Source organism: Pristiophorus japonicus, chromosome 11 (assembly GCF_044704955.1).
Source record: "Pristiophorus japonicus isolate sPriJap1 chromosome 11, sPriJap1.hap1, whole genome shotgun sequence".
Taxonomy (NCBI): domain Eukaryota; kingdom Metazoa; phylum Chordata; class Chondrichthyes; family Pristiophoridae; genus Pristiophorus; species Pristiophorus japonicus.
In genome coordinates this window covers 59,406,600-59,428,010 of record NC_091987.1, presented here as the reverse complement: position 1 = coordinate 59,428,010, position 21,411 = coordinate 59,406,600, and the positions used below count along the sequence as shown (strand labels likewise).

The 21,411-nt window shown below is 41.1% G+C and overlaps 1 protein-coding gene across 10 annotated transcripts in view; it reads left to right on the top strand.

Annotated features, from left to right (window-relative positions):
• bcor (BCL6 corepressor) overlaps positions 1 to 21,411 on the top strand; it is a 344,096-nt gene that overhangs the window by 297,775 nt on the left and 24,910 nt on the right. For 9 of the 10 annotated variants that reach the window (XM_070893427.1, XM_070893425.1, XM_070893426.1 and 6 more), the window contains 2 exons: positions 727 to 1,092; positions 9,463 to 9,800. In XM_070893427.1, coding sequence (XP_070749528.1) covers positions 727 to 1,092; positions 9,463 to 9,800 — 704 coding nt within the window. The remainder of the gene's footprint in view (positions 1 to 726; positions 1,093 to 9,462; positions 9,801 to 21,411) is intronic. The other variant, XM_070893429.1, reaches the window with a different exon arrangement.

The window sequence follows — 21,411 nt, the reverse complement described above, 5'->3', positions numbered from 1 at the left end:
ACATGGTTGTTTAAAAAAAAAGTTTCCTTCCTAGCCTGGGGCCTGTTGTAGTACCCCCATGGTAACTTGGGTGAGATCATCTAACTTAGCACAGAACACGAATTGATCTTTGACTTTCATGTACCACACCAAACAGTACATTGATCCATCGGGGAGCTCATTCTCATCAAGGATGGCAGATAGCATTTGTGTCCCAACAGTAAATCATTTTAATGTAGACCATGCTTTTGATAAACAAAAAAGCCAGCAATTCTGATTACAACTTCATGTCAGTGCTGTGCATATATAAGTGCACCATCATAGGAAATAAGCACATTTTTAAAGAAAATGCATGTCATTGTTTAAAATCTAAAAGTTCAAATGCAAAAATTCATCTCTTCACAAGTTAAATTCCATGTATTCATTTTTATTTTGCCTTTAAAAAAAAAATGTCAGCGATTTATAAATACTGAATAAAATTGAGAATGGCAGGATAGAAAAATAATACTGCTGTCTTTAAATAGGTAATAACAGAATTAGCTTGAGAGTTACCCAAAAGTCACACTCCTCCAGTATCATTATGTTGTGATCACAAAAAATAATGCATTTGTATTATTGAGATAACGTTGGTATTAAAATTGTAATAGTCCTCTGTTAGTCAGAGTATTAGTACTACCTATGGGTTTGTTTGTAGTGTTATTAGCTCTAGGGCATGTTTCATTGACCTGAACTATTTTGACCTAACAGTAGATGAATGGACTGAGAAGGAGATGAATGATGAATCCACAGACAATTCAGAAGACTCTCATTCAAGTGAAGTAACAAACCTAAAGGTGTGCATCGAGCTTACAGGACTGCATCCGCGCAAGCAAAGGCACCTGCACCATCTAAGGGCACTCTGGGAGCAGCAGGTGTCTCCTGACAGATCCACTCCTTCCAAGACAGGCCGCCACAGCAGGAAGGAGTTAGCTGGGACCAAGGAGTCAGAGCTCACTACAAAGGAAGCAGAGGTCAAAGACCAGGTTGAAGAAAGAAACACCAGGAAAGGATCAGAGGCCAAGGCCAGCAGAAATGGATCTGAAGAGACCTTCAATAGAAATGACATTGAAAAAGGTACATTTGGAACCTAAAGAAGTCTGTATATTTGTTGAATTCAGGAAATGCTTAATGTACTTTTCTGAGCAAAATGTAACATCTAATAATGTCCACTATTCACTCTTTTCTTTCACTAAATATGAAGCTGTCCAGGGAAAGGAATTTTGAAATTTTAAAACACATACAATCAAAGAAAATTGAAGTATATTGAGGTCAATTTATTTTTTTTCCTTCCTGGTCATTTCCCAACAAAAGATTATTAAGCATTTCATGCCATAATCTTTTTATTGATGGTACCCTTTGATTTCTCTCTAGATCATTTGCCACTATGTACCCTCTTGCAGCTTTGAGGATGAGATTATCTAGCCTGTGGGCAGGCCCACAACCACTGTCAGGATTGCTTCAGGGTGGGCTGACAGGAGGTGCTATTCAAATTTTGTCATTAGGTGATGCCAATTTTTCCCTCTTCAAAAAAGGGGAAGAACATATTTTGATACTCCATCATCTAAGTACCTCGGTGAAATACTGGTGAATTAACCTGACTGAGGCAAACAAATATGAGCAACAGGCTGATTTAAGGCTCAAGGTTGCGATTTCTAGTTTGGGGTGTTGGCTCCCTGCCTAAATTGGCCATAATATTATAAGATCAACAATTGAATGCTTTGAAAGTGCAAAGTTTGGTCTGACTTGGATGAACAGAACTGAATATGACAAAAGCAAAATACTCCGGATGCTGGAAATCTGAAATAAATAGAGAAAATGCTGGAAACACTCAGCAGGTCAGGCAGCATCTATGAAGAGAGAAACTGAGTTAATGTTTTGGATCAAGACCTTTCGTCAGAACTGGAAAAAGTTAAGAGATATAATGTTTTTCAGCAAATATCGACGCTGGGAAAGGGGAGGAGGGGAGGAATGAACAAAAGGAAAGGTTTGTGATGGGGTGGACAGCAGGAGAGATTTAAATGACAAAAGGGGGGCGGTAATGGGACAAGTAGAGAAACAAAAGATGGATCTAGAGGAGGTGTAAATGGAAACAGCAGAACATAGGAATAGGAGTATGCCATTTAACCCCTTGAGCCTGTTCTGCCATTCAATATCATGGCTGATTTGTGACCTAACTCCATATATCTGCCTTTGCCCGATATCCCTTAATACCTTTGGTTAACAACAACCATTACCAGCACCTGCTGGCCAAAAAATGGGAGCAGTGGTTATGATTTGAAATTGTTAAACTCAATGTTAAGTCTAGAAGGTTGTAAAGTGCCTCATCAAAAGATGAGATGCTGTTCTTCAAGCTTCCTTTGGAGCAGGCTTGAAGGGATGAATGGCCTACTCCTGCTCCTATTTCTTATGTTCTTCTGTTGAGCTTCATTGGAACAGTGTATGAGGCCGAGGTCAGAGTGGGAGTGGGATGGAGAATTAAAATGGCAGGTGACTGGAAGCTCAGGGTCATCCTTGCGGACTGAATGGAGGTGTTCAGCAAAGCAGTCAACCAATCTGTACTTGGTCTCCCCAGTGTAGACCGCATTATGAGCAGTAAATACAGTATACTGAAGAAAAAGAAGTATAAGTACATCGCTATTTCGCTGGAAGGAGTGTTTGGGGCCTTGGATGGTGGGAAGGGAGGAGGTGAAAGGGCAGGTGTTGCATCTCCTGCGTTTGCACAGGAAGGTGCCATAGGAGTTGGGGGTGATGGAAGAGTGGACCAGGATATCACAAAGGTAACGGTCCTGTCAGAATGCTGAAAGGGGAGGGGAAGATGTGTTTGGTGGTTGCATTGTGCTGAAGGTGGCGGAAATGGCAGAGATGATCTGTTGAATGTGGAGGCTGGTGCCGTGGAAGGTGAGGACCAGGGGAACCCTACCGTGGTTCTGGGAGGGAGGAGAAAGGGTGAGAGTAGAAGTGAGGGAAATGGAACAGACACTGTCGAGGGGCCCTGTCAACCATGGTGGAGGGAAATCCTCGATTGAGGAAAAAGGAAGACATATCGGAAGCACTGGTGTAAAAGGTGGCATTGTCAAAACAGATGCGATGGAAAAACTGGGAGAAAGGAATAAAATTTATCTAAATATGAAGCTGTCCCAAGAAAGAATTTGGAAATTTTAAAGCACTTATAATCAAAGAAAATTAAAGTACAAAGTAGAATAAACGAAGAAACTCCATTTGGTCAGAGTATTAAATGATCCAATGCAGATTAAATAGCCATTTGAGTTTGAGTTGAAACATCAGAGCTAATTTTCTGAGGGCATGCTTTAAAAATTGAGCTCATCACTGCAGAACTTGCACATTAATCAAAAACATGTTAACACAGGTTAAAGTTAACTTAAGTTTCTTTTTTTTAAAATCACTCATCTAAGACTATTAGTACGGTATGGAACCATATAACATTTTTCTTTCCATTGTTCTACCACCGTGGCTACCGCATGTGCTTTGTTCAGACAAAGTTTCTACAATATAATGCCTGAAAGAGTGAGCCAGAGAAAGAGAACTACTTGCCTGCTTTAGATTGAATATCAGTTCAATTGAAGACAAAAGCATTATATGTTATAATATATTTATTTTAATATTTGAAAGTATTTTTTCCTCTTTAGCACTTTCCCTCTCTCTCTTTCTCTCTCTCTCTAATATATATATATTATAATTATTTGACACAATTTATTGCACATTTTTTTTGAAAATGGTATTTTTTAAGTTGTCTTTGATGAAATATTTTTAATTAGCATTCTTTTTAAGTTGATTTATTACCTTTATCTGATGGCAAATGAAGTTCAGTGTAGAGAAATGTGAAGTACTGTAATCGATTTCAGAAATAAATGTTAAGATTTTAACAGAGCAGAAGAGTAGAGGGACCTTGTTGTCCAGATGCATGGGTCATTGTAGGTTGCAGTGCAAGTCGACATGGCCATAAAAAGGCAAACAGCATCTTTGACTTTTGTATTTAGAGGCAGAGCGATAATGTCGAACTTATACAAGTTGTTAGTTGGGTTGCAGTTGGAGTATAGTGCACAGTCTTGGGAACCCCATTAAAGAAAGGGCGTAAACAGAAAAGGTACAGTATAGATTCACCAGGATGTTGCCAGGTATGAGGGATTATAATTATGAAGAGAGTCTTCAGAAGTTGGGCTTTTTTTACTGGAGTCCAGAAGATTAAGGGGTGATCCGATAAAGGTTTCCACGGTTGTGAAAGGTTATGATCAGGTAAACACTGGAAGATTATTTCCAAGGCGAGTGAGATGGTAACCAGAGAGCACAAATTTAAGGTGATCATAAAAACATTTAAAGAGGAGATTAGAAAAATGTATTTCAATAGAGAGTGACTGGATTGTGGAATTCTCTGCTACAAACTCTTGTAAAAGACTCCATAAATTATTTTGAAAGGAAGTTAGATAGTTTCTTAAAAAACAAGAATATTGAAGGGTATGGATTGTGAGCAGAGATTGGGATTAGACTAAATTGCACACGTGGAGAAAAGCACCAGCACAGACTTCATGGGCATTCCTATTGCTGTGCTGTAACAGTTTATGGATTTTTTGTAGCCCAAAGTGCCCTTGCACAGAATAGTGGTGTATATAGGAATCACCAAGGTTACTGGTCAATCAGTGTCCAGCTCAACGGTGATGCCTTTATTTTAAGCCAATCCAGCAAGCCCCTGTTACTTGCTCCAAGCAAAAATCTACAACATTAGATCTTTTAAACCAAGGATATTGGCATTCCTGGCTCACAGTCCCTTTATGGCAGTCATGTACAGCAGCAGAGTTCATGTATAATGAGGTCATGCAACCATGAGAACCATCATCAACCCCATCATAAGCAGAGTAAATCAACGATTCTAATATCTTGAAAGATCGAGGAGCTGCCTTCCCCAGTCCAGCTAAAGCATCACACATTATCATGATTTGCTACATACTCCATAATTTTGCTGTACAACTTCGAGACTGAAGATGCTGCTTGTGATGCATCTTTGCCAGCTCTGAGGCTACCACTCTAATGTCCAGCTCAGCTTTGACCTTTTACTCCACAGAATACTACAGTCTCTTGCTGGGTGCACACTCCTACAAAGATGGGTGGGAAAGCAAATTGTGAGGAGGACACAAAAAAATCTGCAAAGGGCTATAGACAGACTAAGTGAGCAGGCAAATATTTGGCAGATGGAGTATAATGTGGGAAAATGTGAGGTTATCCACTTTGGCAGAAAAAATAAAAAAGCAAATTATAATTTAAATGGAGAAAAAATGCAAAGTGCTGCAGTACAGAGGGACCTGGAGGTCCTTGTGCATGAAACACAAAAAGTTAGTATGCAGGTACAGCAAGTAATCAGGAAGGCAAATGGAATGTTGGCCTTTATTGCAAGGGGTAGAGTATAAAAGCAGTCAAGTCCTGCTACAACTGTACAGGGTATTGGTGAGGTCACACCTAGAGTACTGCATAGTTTTCGTCTCCGTATTTAAGGAAGGATATAATTGCATTGGAGACTGTTCAGAGAAGGTTCACTAGGTTAATTCCAGAGATGAGGGGGTTGACTTATGAAGATAGGTTGAATAGGTTGGGCTCATACACGTAGGAGTTCAGAAGAATGAGAGGTGATCTTATCGAAACATATAAGATAATGAGGGGGCTCGACAAGGTGGATGCGAGAGGATATTTCCACTCATAGGGGAAACTAAAATTTGGGGACACAGTCTCAGAATAAGGGGCCGCCCATTTAAAACTGAGATGAGGAAGAATTTCTTCTCTGAGGGTTGTAAATCTATGGAATTCTCTGCCCCAGAGAGCTGTAGAGGCTGGGTCATTGAATATATTTAAGGTGGAGATAGACAGAATTTTGAGCGATGAGGGAATAAAGGGTTATGGGGAGCGGGCAGGGAAGTGGAGCTGTGTCCATGATCAGATCAGCCATAATATTGAATGGCGGAGCAGGCTCGAGGTGCCAGGTGGTCTACTCCTGCTCCTATTTCTTATGTTCTTATGTTCTCCCTCCTTCCCTTTTAGTGCTGAATTCCAGCATGGCTCATTCATGGAAACCTTTGATTCCACCCCGCCCCCCCAGTATAGTGAGCTGCTTGCGTGCTCATCCGAATTATATTGCTGAGGCACCAAATTTCACTGTTAGAAATGTCATCTGCCTGACTCGTGTTTGCCAACCAGTATAGTGCAGCATCACATGACATTGTGGTTTGCTATATGTTCTGTAATTTTGCTGTACAGTGTGGATTCAACACAAGATCACAAGATACTAATAGATGAGGAAAGCTATTCAGTTCATCTGAATTAACCTATCCAGAAAGCACCTAAAGTAATGCATCCAATTATTTTTAGATGCTTTCAGGGTTTTTGCCTCCACTACTTTTTTCTGAAAGTCTATTCTATGAATTGATCATTCTTTGTGTGAGGAAGCATTTCCTGATTTTCTCAAAATGATTTTACTAGTTTGAATCCCCTTGTCCTATTTTTGCAATTAACAATTTATTTCATGATCATATACACCTCTATAAGATCAGCTCTCAGATACCTCCTTTCCAAATAGAAACAGCCAAGTTTCTCCAGTCTTTCCTCATAACCTAGACCTTTGATATTAGGGATCTGCCTCAAGGCTCTTTTATGCGCTTGATTGTCTTGGCAAGCAGATCATGACGTAGTATTCAAGGTATGTCTGACGAGAGCACTATACAGTTTGATCACAACTTATATACTTATATTCTACTGTTTTGGCTATGCATTCTATTAGCTTTGTCTTGATCTGCATTGATTGTCGAGTCTCCAAAGACTTCTAGGTCTCTTTCAACACTTTCTGTCACTATTTCAACCGCATTATTGGAGTATATGTGTAGCACTAAAGTTCACCTGCCACTGTTCTGCCCATATACACATTTTATCCAATTTGTTCTATAATTTCTGAGCTGCTTCTTCAAATTCCACTGCCCCTCCTAGTTTGGTATCATTTGCAAATTTGGTCACTTTATGTTGAATTATTTAACACATAATCTAGTACTTCTTTTATGTGCACCCCCAGTGGCTGAAACACAGCTGGCTGCAGTGCGTTTGTGAAAAACTCTTGAGATTGAAGTGACCCTTGACGTCTGAGCAGGGATATGAGATGGCCTAAATGCAGGCTTTGTCACTTTGGTAGTTGCAGGGGCAGCCTGGCATCGACGGGGGTGGCAGAAGGCAATGGATGTGTTGTTCCAAAAGACAGCAACATCATTTTTGGCCAGAGCACACCTGCTGCTACTACTTAACAATGTCTCGGCATGTCCACTGGTCTGTGTGACAGCAGACTCTATGACAGCAATGAAATGAGTTAAGCCTTATCAATGAGAGATACTAAGACTGGCATAAGACTTTTCCCTGGCGGGCTCTGCTGCAGATGCCATATGCTCTGTGATGGACTGCGAAATTTGTGTCCCGTGCATCAGCAGACCATAACACATGTATGTGTTGCGGACTCCTACAGTAGCCTCTATTTTCTGAAATCTACCAGAAAAACTGTCCCATGCGTGCAGCAATCTTTCAGGCTCAGTAATTATCCTTTTCAAAACAGGGCCCCTGAACAGCTAAGAATGGCCGCAAGCTGACCTTCTAGCCACATGGTTCTTGGTGCTCTGTGCAACAGCCAATGCGCACTCCTGAAACTCACTTCTGTCTACATCCCTTGTTTTATTCCTACCTGTGCTGCTTTGCAGTGTTTGACTGAAGGATGCAACTTGCTGTAAGGTTCTTCTAGTTGCTTGGCCCCTGCTCAGCTTCCAGTGGTATAACTATAGAAAGAGAACAGGAACAAGCGCTCCAATGAAATGTTCATGACAACTTTGTGAGATGTAGCATCCAGCAATGCAATGCATGATTTGGGGACAATGCGTGAGTAACTGAATAAGATGGGGAACAAAAGAAAGTTAACTACTGTATAACGAACCTTGAGCCTCCTGCTTTCTCTACAGTCTCCCTTCCCGGGGTTTGCAAAACCTGCTCCTCAAATGCAGCAAGAGGAGTTGGGTTTGGGGGTCTTTCATTCTCCCTCTTGTTATACTCGGTCTTCTGATAAACCAGTTGAATGCATTTAGTACTTAACACTACTTTAGTGGTATGAAATATGATATGTATCATGCTGTTATCCATAGCTGTTGATGTGAAAAATGTACATCATGCAAGTACTATACATAGAAGTAGTTATCAGGGGTGCAGCAATTGAGAATATTCAGGAAGGAGGTGTTGTTGGGAAAGAGAAATGCTGGGAACTGTACCTGAAGAGCCATTTAAAGATAGAAAAGTAGCATAAGATGATTTGGGTGGGGTGGAGCCTTTTATTCCATTTATATGTAACACACTGGATATTAATGAGGTTACAGTAGGGTACCCTACTTTGGTACTCCTAGGGATGTCATTAAACCTCTGGCATTGAAGCTAGGACGGCTGCATTGTGCTGCTAGTATTGACATCTGCCACTTCCTGTCTAGGAACCAAACCCATCCTGCAACTTATCTGATGCTTCTATGTAAAGTACCTGCATGATGAGAAATGTCTTCACTCAAAGGGTTGTAAATCTTTGGAATTCTTTACCCCAGAGAGCTGTCGATGCTCATTCGTTGAGTATATTCAAGACAGACATCGAAAAATCTGGGGAAATTAAGGGATATGGGGATAATGCGGGAAGGTGCAGTTGAGGGAGAAGATCAGCCATGATCGTGTTGAATGGTGGAGCAGGCTCGAAGGGCCAAATGATCTACTCCAGCTCCTATTTCTTATGTTCTTAAATTCATCAATGTGAAAAAGGACTTTCTTCCTCTGCCACAATTGCTGCAACAAAACCTGCACTGCCTCATCAATATTGGGCGCTGATCCATAACTGCTCACGGACAGGGTTTTTGCTTTGAGTAGCTAATTTCACCCTCCACCCAAAGTGCAGCATTGGCCCTTTCAAGTAGAATTTTCCACTCCCTAATGGGTGAACAACCGATCACAGACATTAATTATGTCTGATGGTGATCCATTCTACGCTGATGCCTAAAATTTCAGGTTCAGTGTATCAGGTCGGGCATTTGCAAACACTGCACTGCCCTGCTTACATTGGAGGTGCCGAGTTGATGCAAAAATCAGTCATGTTCTCTTATCTATGGACATGTGTCATAGTAAGCCCACATGAAATGTTCTTTAATTTTGGAACACTGTATTCTGCAACTGACCACCGAATGTTCTCGTATTGTGTAAAATACCATGTTGCTTGTGAAGTTTCCAATAACATCTATAGAATAATATAAAAAATTATAATTGTGGTCAGCATTCAAATTATATAAATTAATCAGTTTATTGGTACTGTCCTAAGGTTATGAAAATCATTAGTTAAGTCTAAATTTCAAGAACTGATTACTGAAAATTATGTAAACATTTTTTTAGGTTTCTCTACACCTCCAGTATCTCCAAGGAAAAGGACAGTTCCATCTGGCACAACAAACAGCAACTGGCATATACAGCTAAATTCAACCAGCACACCAGTGTCACGATCATCAACTAAACGACAAAGAAACAAGGAAAGCCGCAAACTGGGTGTCTTGTGTTCTGGAGAGGAAGAGGACCATCTATATTCACCAATTTCACCAAAGTATTCAAAAACGGAACGAGAGAAACCTTCAGGAAAGCGCCAGTGTAAAACAAAACACCTAACACGTCAGGATAAAAGAAGGTCATCACTGACAGCAGATGACTCAACTGATGTTGAGAGCTCAGAAGACAAGGTATAAGCTTAATTTATTTGTATTTTCTTGCAGGATATGATGCGTAGCAGTCACAGGCATGGAGCATAGCTCCTGTAACAAAATTGCATTATCATCGGGTACAGATAAAGGCCACCATAAGACAACAAGAGTCATAACGTGTTTATTTATGTGAGGGTAGACTGTGCTTAAACACGCTCAGTAATTTTAAAATAATTCATCAAATATTGGTGAAGTATCATATGGCCAAGCTTATCTGATAGTTCAGTTTGAAATTACACTAATTGGTGTGGTACTAAACCATCCAGACCACAAAGGTTCCCAATGTGGTCCTTGATCTGTGCTGAGTTATCTGATATCAGTCAGGGTACAAGTTGGCCAGTACTATCGGTCTCATTATCATCAGACCGGGGAGGAGAATGATCAGCTAAGTTTCCTACTCCTGAATGCTACACAGTAACGCTAGCTCAAATGTATGTGTTGACATGAGGTGAGGTAAAATTGAGCTCTTATGTGGAGCACCCGGTAGTTGAATGTCTTGTCAAAACTCACTAAAGAATGGACACTTGAGTGAGGTATTGAAAGGCTGCTCATGGAACTGTACCCCAGCATAAGTTATCACCTAGAGAGCGAGAGAGGAGGTAAGGAAACTTAGAATAGCTTAGAAATTACTGTAACTTTTTTTTTTAAAAGAAGATGAAGACTCTCCTATTTTAATTTGGATGTTAACCCATTTATCTTTTTAATAGATTAACATTTCTGCTAGGAATATCTTGCTCAATGGTTATCAGCAACAGTAATTTTTAGGCTTGTGTGTATTGTCCCCTCAGCAAATTATGCTTTTAAAAATGGCATGCTCACAACTGCAGTGTCTATTTTTTCATTGATTATATTTGACCGTGTGTGTCTATTAGCGAACATGTCTTCACATGTAAAATTGTTAGAATATATCAAGAACACAAACATTATTTATTAAATTTTTACCAAACTTTGCTATTGAATTCTCCTCACCAGACTCTTGAGTAGAATTTCATTCTAAACTGAGTTAGGACTAAGGGTTAGGTTTCAGTGGAGTCACTCCCAGTTCTGTCTCTCTTGACCTTTGCCTGTTAATATGCCGCAGGATCATAGTATATCAACTGCTGAGAATGGAGTCAGGGAAATCTTCCTTGAACTAATGCTGCCAAGTGCACTTAGTCTTATTTTTTGGCACTGTATAGGCTTCATCACAACATTGCTGTTACTGTCACCAAGATAGTGGTGTAGCAGAGATGCTGTACCCTCACTTCTAGTAGCGTTAGGTTAGGTGTACAAATGAACATTTTTGTCTTGTGTGCAGTTAAATATGTTTGTTTTTTCAAGATTCTCATCTGAGGGAGCTTTGCCCCTTTGAAAAGTAATACATGTATTTATATAGTGCTTATTACATCTTATAGAAAGGTCACAAAGCATTTTTAGTACTCATTTAGTTCTTTGTAACCTTGATGACAGACCAGAGGGACTTTAGTGGCCATGGAATCATATGCCCTTTGGGATGGGGGTGGGGGTGATCAGAAGAAGAGAAAAAATACATTGGCCCGCACTTTTCAAAGGGGCAAAGCTCCCTCAGATGAGAATCTTGAAAAAACAAACATATTTAACTGCACACAAGACAAAAATGTTCATTTGTACACCTAACCTAACGCTACTAGAAGTGAGGGTACAGCATCTCTGCTACACCACTATCTTGGTGACAGTAACAGCAATGTTGTGATGAAGCCTATACAGTGCCAAAAAATAAGACTAAGTGCACTTGGCAGCATTAGTTCAAGGAAGATTTCCCTGACTCCACTCTGAGTACGCCGTCATACCGCCGTTGAAATGGACAACAGGTTCGGGGTTTCCGCGCTAAATCCCAAACTTGCGAGCTGTCAAGTTCCGACTTGACAGATGTTCCGCACCAACATTGAAATCAGAATTGCTGGCGCAGAGTTAAGCTAATTGCTCACCAACTGACAAATCATATAACTAGGGCTGTAGAGAGGGCTTTAAACTAATTAGTGGGGGGGGGGAGGAATCAGGTGAGCAAAAATTTAAAAAGTCAAAGAATAAGGAGAAGGCAATAGATCAGGGTAGCACTTGGGGAAATGAAAACCAGAGCGTGCCAGGAAGGGACAGAATGCATAAACATAAAGGTGAATCAGAAAGTGGGGTCAAAGCAGGAAAAAATGGTTTAAAAAAAACCAAATTTAAAAGCTCTCTCTGAATGTACGTAGCATTTGTAACAAAATAGATGAGTTGACGGCACAAACAGATACAAATGGGTATGATCTGATAGCCATTACAGAGACGTGGTTGCAAGACGACTAGGACTGGGAACTAAATAGTCAGGGGTATTTGACAATTCGGAAGGACAGACAGAAAGGAAAAGGAGGTGGCGTAGCACTGTTAATAAAGGATGAGATCAGTGTGTTAGTGAGAAACGATATTGGCTCAGAAGATGTTGAATCAATTTGGATGGAGATAAGGAATAATAAGGGGAAAAAGTCGCTGATGAGCGTAGTCTATAGGCCCCCGACCAGTAGCTACACTGTTGGACGGAGTATAAAGCAAGAAATAATGGAGGCTTGTAAAAAAGAAACGGCAATAATCATGGGTGATTTTAACCTTCATATTGATTGGACAAAGCAAATTGGCCAGGGTAGCCTTGAGGAAGAGTTCATAGAGTGTATCCGGAATAGTTTCCTTGAACAGTATGTTGCGGAACCAACTAGGGAGCAGGCTATTTTAGATCTGGTACTGTGTAATGAGACACGATTAATAAATGATCTTGTAGTAAAGGGTCCTCTAGGAATGAGTGACCATAACATAGTTGAATTTCAAATTCAGTTGGAGGTTGAGAACGTTGTCTCAACACAGTTTCAAATTCAGTTGGCGGATGAGAAAGTTGGCTCTCAAACCAATGTCCTAAGCTTAAATAAAGGAGACTACAAAGGTATGAAGGCAGAGTTAGCTAAAGTGGACTGGAAAATAGATTAAAGTATGGGACAGTTGATGAGCAGTGGCAGACATTTAAGGAGATATTTCATAACTCGCAACAAAAATATATCCCAATGAGAATGAAAGACTGCAAGAGAAGGGATAACCATCCGTGGCTAACTAAAGAAATAAGGGATTGTATTAAATTGACAACCAGGGCATACAATGTGGCCAAGACCAGTGGGAGGCCAGAGGATTGGGAAGCCAGCAAAGAACAACTAAGAAAAATGATAGAGAGGGAAGATAGATTATGAAAGTAAACTAGCACGAAATATAAAAATAGATAGGCTTACATCCTGGTGTCTTGAGAGAGGTGGCTGCAGAAATAGTGGATGCATTGGTTGTAATCTACCAAAATTCGCTGGGTTTTGGGGCAGTCCCAGTGGATTGGAAAACTGCAAATGCAACGCCCTTATTTTAAAAAAAAAAGGAGGCAGACAAAAAACAGTTAGCCTAACATCTGTCGTTGGGAAAATGCTGTAGTCCATTACTGAGGAAGCAGTAACGGGACATTTGGAAAAGCATAATTCAATCAGAGTCAGCATGGTTTTATGAAAGGGAAATCATTTTGGACAAATTTGCAGGAGTTCTTTGAGGATGTAGCGCGTAAGGTAGATAAGGTGGAACCAGTGGATGTGGTGTATTTGGATCTCCAGAAGGCATTCAATGAGGTGCTACATAAAAAGGTACTGCACAAGATAAAAGTTCACGGGATTGGGGATAATATATTAGCATGGATAGAGGATTGGTTAACTAACAGAAAACAGAGAGTCGGGATAAATGGTTCATTCTTGGGTTGGCAATCAGTAACTAATGGGGTGCCGCAGGGATCGGTGCTGGGTCCTCAACTATTTGCAATCTATATTAATGACTTGGATGAGGGTATCGAGTGTAATGTAGCCAAGTTTGCTGATGATACAAAGATGGGTGGGAAAGCAAATTGTGAGGAGATATAGATAGGCTAAGTGAGTGGGCAAAAATTTGGTAGATGGAGTATAATGTGGCAGAATATGAGGTTATCCACTTTGGCAGAAAAAATAGAAAAGCAAATTATAATTTAAATGGAGAAAAATTGCAAAATGCTGCAGCACAGAGGGACCTGGGGGTCCTTGTGTATGAAACAAAAAAGGTTACAGCAAGTAATCAGGAAGACAAATGGAATGTTGGCCTTTATTGCAAGGGGGATAGAGTATAAAAGCAGAGAAGTCCTGCTACCACTGTACAGGGTATTGGTGAGGCCACACCTAGAGTACTGCGTACAGTTTTGGTCTCCGTATTTAAGGAAGGATGTACTTGTATTGGAGGCTGTTCAGAGAAGGTTCACTAGGTTGATTCCGGAGATGAGGGGGCTGACTTATGAAGATAGGTTGGGCCTATACACATTGGAGTATAGAAGAATGAGAGGTGATCTTATAGAAACATATAAGATAATGAGGGGGCTCGACAAGGTGGATGCTGAGAGGATATTTCCACTCCTAGGGGTAACTAAAACTAGGAGACATAGTCTCAGAATAAGGGGCCGCCCATTTAAAACTGAGATGAGGAGGAATTTCCTCTCTGAGGGTTGTAAATCTATGGAATTCTCTGCCCCAGAGAGTTGTGGAGGCTGGGTCATTGAATATATTTAAGGCGGAGATGGACCAATTTTTGAGCGATAAGGGTTATGGGGAGCGGGCAGGGAAGTGGAGCTGATTCCATGATCAGATCAGCCATGATCTTATTAAATGGCGGAACAGGCTCGAGGGATCAGGTGGACTACTCCTGCTCCTATTTCTTATGTTCTTAACTGCTCAGCAGTTAAGTATAAAAATGGTGCGGCTGGTGTAAACAGGCGCAGGAGCCTGTTTGCACAGCGTAAGAGGATATCTCCTGACAAATCCAAATAATTTTATAAGCTATCTGAGGCTGGAAATGGAAGCATTTACATATGACCCACAGGATTTTGTCCATGGAAAGTAAAGAACTATCTTCCAATGGATTTTTGATGGAAGCAAATTTCAGGCTTTTAAAATATTTTATTTATTTTTTTGTATCTATGTGGAACTCATAAGCTTAAAAAAAAAATCCGTCCAGAAAGTGGAGAAAAGGGGCGAAAAAACCCTCATTAATACAGTCTTCCGAGATTTAATGTGGATTAACATCTCTTTTATAAATAATGAGAGACCTTCTGTTTGCTGATTTGAATACCGGCCCAAGTGATCCCAGGTACGCTTCCGCACACAGTGCACCCCTGGGATCCGTGAGCCACTTTGCTGCGCTCAACTCTGCAACGTCTGACAGCAATTTTTCATTTGGGTCTTGCAGCATGTAAGTGCGCATTTGGTTGGGATGCAGGGGGCGTAATCCTTAATTGTGCCGCCAACTGCAAAATCTGGGCATGTTTAACTTTTCTCTAAAGAAATGTTCAATCTTAATTATTTCTTTCCACCTAATCTAATTCATCTAACGCCCTTATTAGATATTAAGATAGCCTGGGTTTCAAAAATCAAAATACTAAAATGTATTTCATCTAATTTTTAAATTGTGTACAATTACTTTAAAAACTGGATAAAAAGAGGTTTGTCGTGTTATACATTTTGAAATCATTTCATTTGGCATCCGATGGAAGTTACACATGAATGGAAACAATTAATGGTAATTGCACACTTTAGCATAAATTTCCTGGTTCCTTGTTTTCTTGGTTAGCAATTCTGTACACACACCTGTAGGGCTTGTTTGGTTAATGTGATACAGAACTTGCTAAGGATCCCATTACAAGCCATGCGCCACTTCCAGTATTTGTCATGTGAGTTTTTGCCATGTGCTACCATATGGCTAATTGGTTAGGGATATGTGCACAATAATATTTTAAAGTTCTTTTTGAGGAAGGAGAGGGTAAATTTGTGAACGTCTAGGACACTGCAAAAGTTAAAGTCTGGATTCCTTTCCTAAGTGGTTTGGAGTTCAGATATACATCGTGAACCTGTTTTTTCTGCATAATGGGGAGTAATTCCTCCTCTTTCCCCCACCCGCCCCCACCTGCCTTTTTATCTAAAGAATTTCCATAAGCATCATAGGAATCCCCCTTTTTGATTGGTTGACCGAGCCCACATGATCCCAGGGATGCTTGCAAACCGCATGGGCCTTTACGCAGGGGTACACCTGTAGCCCAGGACCTGAAGAGTCCGAAGCTCCGGAGACGCCAGGTAAATTCGGGTTTTTTTCCGGTTCAGAGACGTATGCCGGCAGCAAGCCTCCAACCGCAATTTCCAGGCCAATAACTTAGCATGGTTGCACTTGGCCAGTGTGAGCCACAGTGCAAATCTGTAACTAAAATATGAATAGGTTTTCAATGCAAGTTACTGAAATGTTAATTGGAGAATAAATTTATGTTGGATACGCAAAATATCAGGTGTTTAATTATACTGAGTATTTAATGGCATAATGCAGTTCAAATATTTTTTTATTAACTGAAGGTTTAAATTAGTTAAGCCACACTTTTATTGCAAACTTCTCATCTTTTATGCCCTTTACTTTCAGTACCTAAATTGATTCAAAACTACAATAAAATGCTTTTAATATAAGTTTCTGTTTCTTGTAACATATAATGACCTGAAAACTGATGTCAGCATATAAAGCATTATGTCTGTGACAATTGAGCAACTGGTGGCATAAATGTCAGAAGTGTGGTACAGTTCTTGTGCTTTCTGGCACGAACAGTATCGGTGGAGGGTGAAAGTGATGTGTGAGCGCTAAAGAGCTCAAAACATGTGATGCCATAATTAAGGGCCACAGTGTGTATGTAATGGACTCGCTCCATACTATAGTATGAATGCATTTTAATATAATGCATTAATCTTGCCAACAGATGTTAAGGGAGAGGCTGCTGGAGAAAGTTTATGTCTTCGTTTTAAGACTGAAATTTTCTTTACACTTTCTAGCTTTGTGGCTACTACAGCCATTGCTCAAGTAGCACCAGACATGGCAGAAGAGGACCAGCAAGAGCAGGAAAGGCCTGCCACGTGAGATCACGAGGCATTCATGACATACTATTCATGACATACATTCATGACCTGTTAGCTGTGGCTCAGTGGGTAGCATCCGTCAGAAGGTTGTGGGTTCAAGTGGTGAAAAATTTGAGAACAAATGGGTGGATCATGCACAGACTAGTTTTGCAGGTCCTTAAAGGGATCCGCTGCAGGCTCGCCACAAAAGCTGTGCAAACTTTTTGAGAGTTGGAATTTCTGCAGAGCCAGCAGGAGCAGAAGTTCTCTTCCTGGCTCCACAAAAATAGTGCAGGCCACTGCCAGGCCAGGATCGCCCTCCAAGGATATACCTGTGGGCTGGCTTGGAGTTACAGCTACCCTAAATTCCTATGGCCTCACCTGTGGCTGTGCCTTCTGTTGCCTAGTCCCTCAGCTCTGAAATTTCCTGCCTAAACCTGTTCGCCTCTTGACCTCTCTTTACTCCTTTAAGATGCTCCTTCAAACCTACCTCTTTGATCAAGCTTTTGGCCACCTGCCCTAATATCTCCTTATGTGGCTCGGAGTCTATTTTGTCTCATAATACTCCTGTGAAACGCCTTGGGACGTTTTACTACGTTAAAGGCGCCAAGGCTCGTGTTTCATGTAAATGAGGCCTGAGGCCCAATTTTGAGTGGGTCTCGGGCCGGCTTCTTTGGGTGTGCATGGCACCGGCCATTTTATGTTGGTAACGGTGCGAGTTAAATGTCTCACCCAATCACCCAAAAGGGAGTTTATATATCCACTTTGGAGATGGTATGTGCCCTAGTGCAGAATCATGTAAGTCAATGCCTGCTGCTGGAAGTTCTCACTGATCCATTTTAGGGCCATCTATTATGCCAGACACATTTAAAGAGGAATGGTAAGTGGGAAGATGGCATCTGGGAGACCAAGGCTGCACTTTGCAGCCAAGGCTCAAGGCATCCCCATATGCCGACCATGGACCAAAATGGGGCTCAGGTGTAACAAAGCTCATGCTACAAACAGAATTATCAAATGTACCATTATTATCTTGAAGCAATGTTTCACATGACTGGATTGAACAGAAAGTCTTACAGTACAGCTCCCAGGGTTTCCAGAATAATTGTCCACTGCATGCTCTAAAACTTTGCCACGAAATGAGACCTCAGCATGCAACTTGAAGACCAGAATGGCAAAAGCATGGTAGATTAGATGAATGGAAATGCTATTGAGGAATTAGCAACAGTACCAGCAATGCAGCAAGGAAAATTAGTGCACCAGACATTAAGTACAGATGCCTTCCAAGGAGTGCCACAGTGACCCCATTTCTTAAACTATATTTACCAAATAATTGCCCAACCATCTTGAGACACACTTTCATATTTAGTTCTTCAAATACCATCTATTATTACCGTATGCTGGGCTCCTGTTGTAACCAAAGACGAAAAAGTAATTCACAGTGTTCAAATCAGTTGCACATCATTTCCTCTATTATATACTGCATGAATGTTGGCAGCTTGAGTTGGCATGATGCTGTCCCTTAATGGTTGTGCTTTGATTCAGATATGTGACACCTAATCTAGCACTCCTCCAAAGCGATTCCCTTGTGAGAAGAATGAGCATGTTGCCTGACTGCAGGGTTTCATTGATAGTGTGCCAGGATTCTGGTGACCCGAGACTTCTCTGGACTGTGCATTGAGTGCTCTGCATGTGAATCAGCCACATTCAAGACTGTGGTGGTTAACTGGTTTTTACCTGCTTTAGGTTACCTCCTCCCATATATGGAGCACAAAGTGCTTCTGGATAGGGTGACCATCAGTCTTATAAATCATGCGTCTTGTATTCCAGAGTCTTTACAGAAGCATTTGCAGTTCCTGGTGTGTCAAACTAACTTTTGTCATTCAATAACAACTAAATCTTAAGCAGTTTGTTAATTAGCTTTGTCTCAGCCCTATTTCATGTACTTAACTGCCTCTTAATTGCAGTTCACAGCTGATGCAAAGTAATAATACTGCTGCTTTTTCATTGGCTAGCTCACAGACAGCAAACAATATCGACTGTAAACTAGCAGGAATATCTAATCTCAGAAACTTTTAGTAACCCATAGTTAACCCATGAATAATACACCAACAATTTCTAGGCTGACATCTTATGTTTTTTTTTAATTTAATAAATCAAATCATCCAATAGGAAATTATCAATACTAATGTTTCACTATCTATCTGTAGGGCTGTTTTAGGAATACGAGGGGAACTTGCTAAGGATCCAATTACAAGCCATATGTCATTTCCCAGCATATGGCTAATTTATTCGAGACATGGCACATTGCTTTGAGAAATGTATTTAGGAGGGAAAATTTTACAATAGTAACCTTTGCTCTCTGCATTTTTCAAACTTATTAAACTTCTGAATATTTAATTTTAATTGATACTGGCACCATAATTAAACATAATTAAACTGGCACCACACGAGATTGGTGTGCAAAATCAAAGCACATGGTATTGGGGGTAATATACTGACGTAGATAGAGAACTGGTTGACAGACAGGAAGCAGAGAGTCGGGATAAACGGTTCCTTTTCAGAATGGCAGGCAGTGACTAGTGGAGTGCCGCAGGGCTCAGTGCTGGGACCCCAGCTCTTTACAATATACATCAATGATTTGGATGAAGGAATTGAGTGTAATATCTCCAAATTTGCAGATGACACTAAACTGGGTGGCAGTGTGAGCTGTGAGGGGGACGCTAAGAGGCTGCAGGGTGACTTGGACAGGTTAGGTGAGTGGGCAAATGCATGGCAGATGCAGTACAATGTGGATAAATATGAGGTTATCTACTTTGGGGGCAAAAACGCGATGAGACAATATTATCTGAATGGTGGCAGATTAGGAAAAGGGGAGGTACAACGAGACCTGGGTGTCATGATTCATCAGTTATTGAAAGTTGGCATACAGGTACAGCAGGCGGTGAAGAAGGCAAATGGTATGTTGGCCTTCATAGCTAGGGGATTTGAGTATTGGAGCAGCGAGGTCTTCCTGCAGTTGTACAGGGCCTTGGTGAGGCCTCACCTGGAATATTGTGTTCAGTTTTGGTCTCCTAGAAACTTAGAAAATAGGTGCAGGAGTAGGCCATTCAGCCCTTCGAACCTGCACCGCCATTCAGTAAGATCATGACTGATCTCCCTCAGTACCCCTTTCCTGCTTTCTCTCCATACCCCTTGATCCCCTTAGCCATAAGGGCCATATCTAACTCTCTCTTGAATATATCCAATGAACTGGCATCAACTACTCTCTGCGGCAGGGAATTCCACAGATTAACAACTCTCTAAGTGAAGAAGTTTCTCCTCATCTCAGTCATAAATGGCCGACCCCTTATCCTAAGACTATGTCCCCTGGTTCTGGACTTCCCCAACATCGGGAACATTCTTCCTGCATCTAACCTGTCTAGTCCCGTCAGAGTCTTATATGTTTCTATGAGATCTCCTCTCATCCTTCCAAATGCCAATGAATAAAGGCCCAGTTGATCCAGTCTCTCCTCATATGACAGTCAGCCATCCCTGGAATCAGTCTGGTGAACCTTCACTGCACTCCCTCAATAGCAAGAACGTCCTTCCTCAGATTAAGAGACCAAAACTGAACACAATATTCCAGGTGAGGCCTCACCAAGGCCCTGTATAACTGCAGCAAGACCTCCCTGCTCCTATACTCAAATCCCCTAGCTATGAAGGCCAACATACCATTTGCCACCTTCACCGCCTGCTGTACCTGCATGACTGATGAACCATGACACCCAGGTCTCGTTGCATCTCCACTTTTCCTAATCTGCCGCCATTCAGATAATATTCTGCCTTTGTGTTTTTGCCCCCAAAATGGATAATCTCACATTTATCCACATTATACTGCATCTGCCATGCATTTGCCCACTCACCTAACCTGTCCAAGTCACCCTGCAGCCTCTTAGCGTCCTCCTCACAGCGCACACTGCCACCCAATTTAGTGTCATCTGCAAACTTGGAGATATTACTTCATCTAAATCGTTAATGTATATTGTAAAGAGCTAGGGTCCCAGCATTGAGCCCTGCGGCACTCCACTAGTCACTGCCTGTCATTCTGAAAAGGACCCGTTTATCCCGACTGTCTGCCAATCAGTTCTCTATCCACGTCAGTACATTATCCCCAATACCATGCGCTTTGATTTTGCACGCCAATCTCTTGTATGTGACCTTGTCAAAAGACTTTTGAAAGTCCAAATATACCACATCCACTGGTTCTCCCTTGTCCACTCTGCTAGTTACATCCTCAAAAAATTCCAGAAGATTCGTCAAGCATGATTTCCCTTTCATAAATCCTTGCTGACTTGAACCGATCCTGTCACTGCTTTCCAAATGTGCTGCTATTTCATCTTTAATGATTGATTCCAACATTTTCCCCACCACTAATGTCAGGCTAACCGGTCTATAATTAACTGTTTTCTCTCTCCCATCTTTTTTAAAAAGTGGTGTTACATTAGCTACCCTCCAGTCCATAGGAACTGCTCCAGAGTAGATAGACTGTTGGAAAATAATCACCAATGCATCCACTTTTTTTGGGCCAATTCCTTAAGTACTCTGGGATGCAGACTATCAGGACCCAGGGATTTATCGGCCTTTAATCCCAT